A 3,327-nucleotide genomic window follows, 5' to 3' on the forward strand; every position below is an offset into this window, starting at 1 on the left:
CTTGAATGATTGTGTAGAATCAAGCAAGGAGCATGTTTTGCATGATGAACCACAAAGATGACTACCCAAATTACGGTTGTCGCAAGAGTTAGTTTGCCTCTTGAATTTAGATCGTACTAATATATCACGAAGGTTAAGTGGTCTGCGATAGGCTATGAACGGTGTATCCGGATATATATATTTAGAAGGAGATAAGTGTTTTGTCTCAGAAATGTACTCCATGCGTAGTATTCTTGGAATTGGCGCACTGTAAAATAGGTGTGGTGGATCTGAACTAGTATTTTAAGTAAAACATTCTTTAGGCCTATCTCGGGATCTCAACCATAAACTATTATATATGATACTCATTATAAAGTCGGTACAGAACACACGTTAAGTTTCACTTATTATTACATTTATTCGGAGAATATCGTAATGTAAAATTAATTAATTAAGTCTTCTCGGATTTGTGGCTTGGATGTCGTCTAACTGTTATTCTAACTTACTTTAGATGACAGTAAAGTAGGAGAAAAGGAAACATTGTTGCACGAGATTAAGATGATCAGAATGTTGCCAAACCATGAGAACATTGTCCGTTTACTCGGCTTCACAGGAATCAGGGGTACGTACGCTATCATATTCAAAGGATCACTGTTTTATTATTATTATTATTATTATTATTATTATTATTATTATTATTATTATTAACAATAATAATAATAATAATAATAATACTAATAACAATAATAATAATATAAATAATAAACATAATAAAAATAATAAAAATAATAAATGATAACCTAAAACTATCCCAGACCCCATAAACAATGAGATCATCGCTACCGCACCATTTTCCAATTTAGAATTACTTTATTATTATCAAACAAATAATAATTCAATAACATAATTTACTGTTGTATTATCGTTGATATGTTTTATTTTATTTTGTGTAACATTTCCTTATATTGTGTTTTTGTGACTAGATCCAGTTGCCATGGTAATGGAGTTTGCACCGAATGCAGATCTGTCGAAATATCTACAACAATCCCGCGATTCGCTGTACGACAATCGTATTGACCAACTATCGTCTGCTCAGTTGTGTATATATGCACAGCAGGTGTGTTCCGGAATGCAACATATCCAGCGGCACAAGGTAACATTATAGACTTATAATACAAACACTTTTTTCTCTAGGCTTTATATAACTCAAGAATAAAACATAGAAAAAAAAGCATAGAACAAAAAAAAAAAGACAGTTAAAGCATGGAAGGACTAGTTTAAAAAATCCTCTGTAATCAAAGTAAACTTAACCCAATTAATAAAAGCGTTACCGTAAAATTTAAAACTGAAAAATCTTGATAATTTCTTTTAATAACTTTGTTTCTCTTGAATTAAAAAAAAAAAAAACTTTACCAAAAGGCATGTTATGCCACCTCACCAGTAATCATTATTATTTGGGTAGACTCGGACAGAGCATCCCTTCCCTTTGGAAATAGTACATGCTTAGGTCCATCCTATGTTACGTTGTCTTAGCCTGCATTATACGTTTATCTGTTTCAATTGCTTTTCTTTGTGTATATCTGCACCGTCATTGAGACTAGCGTCACATTTATATGTAAACAAAAATTGTGAGTTTTACATTTTAAAGCAGAAGTATCGTTATCTTTCATCATTATCTCCAATGTCATAACTATCAACATTATCATCATAATATTACTCCTAATATTATAATACTGAGCCATGGGCCTCGCCTATTGTTGTTATTGTTATTATTATTATTATTATTATTATTATTATTATTATTATTATTATTATTATTATTATTATTATTATTATCATCCTCATATCAGTATAGCGTTATAATTAATAATGTTATTATTACCCGCATATTTGTTGCAGATTATTCACAGGAACCTAGGAGCGAGAAATATTTTGGTTGGTGACAACAAGGTTTGCAAGATTACGGACTTTGGAAGAGCAGTTGTAGCAGACATCGATGGTACATTTGTGGAGACACAAGAGGTAGACCAAATACAGACCAGAAACACAATCCGGGTCCTATGGCATAATCTCTGGTGGAGGCCAATGGGTGCTAATTCCCCTTGAAGCCCGAAGATCTCCAGAAACTAAATAACAAAGAAGTGATTTTTACGTTAAAGCCCCATTCCCAGGAAAATGTCACTAAAAAATAATTTTTTTTAAATGCATATGCACTACTTAATTATTATAAACCTTGGAAAAAAGTGGCACAATACGCTAAAAGAAAAAATACCATGCATATTCTTGACGACTTCTTCGTTACTACTGTAGGTAAATTCAACGCTGTTTTACGTAGGGCATAATGTAGATAACATATATAATTCTTGGACATTAGGCCTAATCCATTCGCTTTATAAAAAAAAATAATAGGCCTATAGATGCATACTGTGCAAGGTGTTTAAAAGAAAAAAATCACATGTTATTTTTTCTGGTAGATTCAACTACCCGTGCGCTGGACAGCAGTGGAAGGACTACGTGACCGATTATTTTCCATGAATTCCGACGTTTGGTCTTTCGGAGTGCTGATGTGGGAGATTGTAACTCTAGGTGAAATGCACATGCCACAATTTTTTCAGGCTTCTTTAATATTAGCTGACAGTTCTTCAGTCATTTGAATAGTAATTCGATAAGGTTATCTGTCCTTTCGATAAAAATAGACATACAAATATCAAAATAAGTTATTATCAACACTACTAATATTGATAGTGATAATATTATTAATATTATATTTATTATTATAATGCATTACTATTACTACTAATTATAATAGTGTATATATATATATATCTTTATTATTATTATTATTAATATTATTATTATTTTATTATTATAAATACTGCTTTATTACCATCAGTATAATAGCTATCTATATTATAGTACTATAGTGTACCTTGCTTTTCGTACACAGGATCAAAACCATATGGAAATATGCCTATTAAGAAAATCGCTGAAGATGTTATCGGTGGGATGCGGCTAACAAAACCTCTACACTGCTCCGACGCACTGTAAGCTGTGTTTTTTTTTTAATAAGCTTTTAGTGTAAACGCAAGCACAGTAAACATAAATATAATTTACACAGGCCTATACGCTCATTCATACTTAGATGCATCATAACTACATATGATTAGGATAATAATATATGTTTATATTTATAATGTATCATTAAAAAAATTGTTGATAGTGTTGTTGCTGTTGTTGTTGATAAATTAAAAAAATGTACGGTACGGTACAAGTTTAATAAAAGTTTGGTAAATATTGGCATATACGTATATATACATATATATATATATATATATATATATAATATAT

General features: G+C 30.7%; 1 protein-coding gene across 2 annotated transcripts in view; it reads left to right on the plus strand.

The window, feature by feature from the left end:
• The window catches only part of LOC117112643 (tyrosine kinase receptor Cad96Ca-like), a 14,094-nt gene that overhangs the window by 9,136 nt on the left and 1,631 nt on the right, over positions 1-3,327 (plus strand). For both annotated transcript variants that reach the window (XM_033255753.1, XM_033255754.1), the window contains 5 exons: positions 491-601; positions 963-1,132; positions 1,879-2,001; positions 2,454-2,565; positions 2,927-3,023. In XM_033255753.1, the coding sequence (XP_033111644.1) occupies positions 491-601; positions 963-1,132; positions 1,879-2,001; positions 2,454-2,565; positions 2,927-3,023 (613 nt within the window). The remainder of the gene's footprint in view (positions 1-490; positions 602-962; positions 1,133-1,878; positions 2,002-2,453; positions 2,566-2,926; positions 3,024-3,327) is intronic.

Source organism: Anneissia japonica, unplaced genomic scaffold (genome assembly GCF_011630105.1).
Source record: "Anneissia japonica isolate Jap-2015-1 unplaced genomic scaffold, ASM1163010v1 scaffold288219_len142424_cov121, whole genome shotgun sequence".
In the NCBI taxonomy this organism is placed as follows: Eukaryota; Metazoa; Echinodermata; class Crinoidea; order Comatulida; family Comatulidae; genus Anneissia; species Anneissia japonica.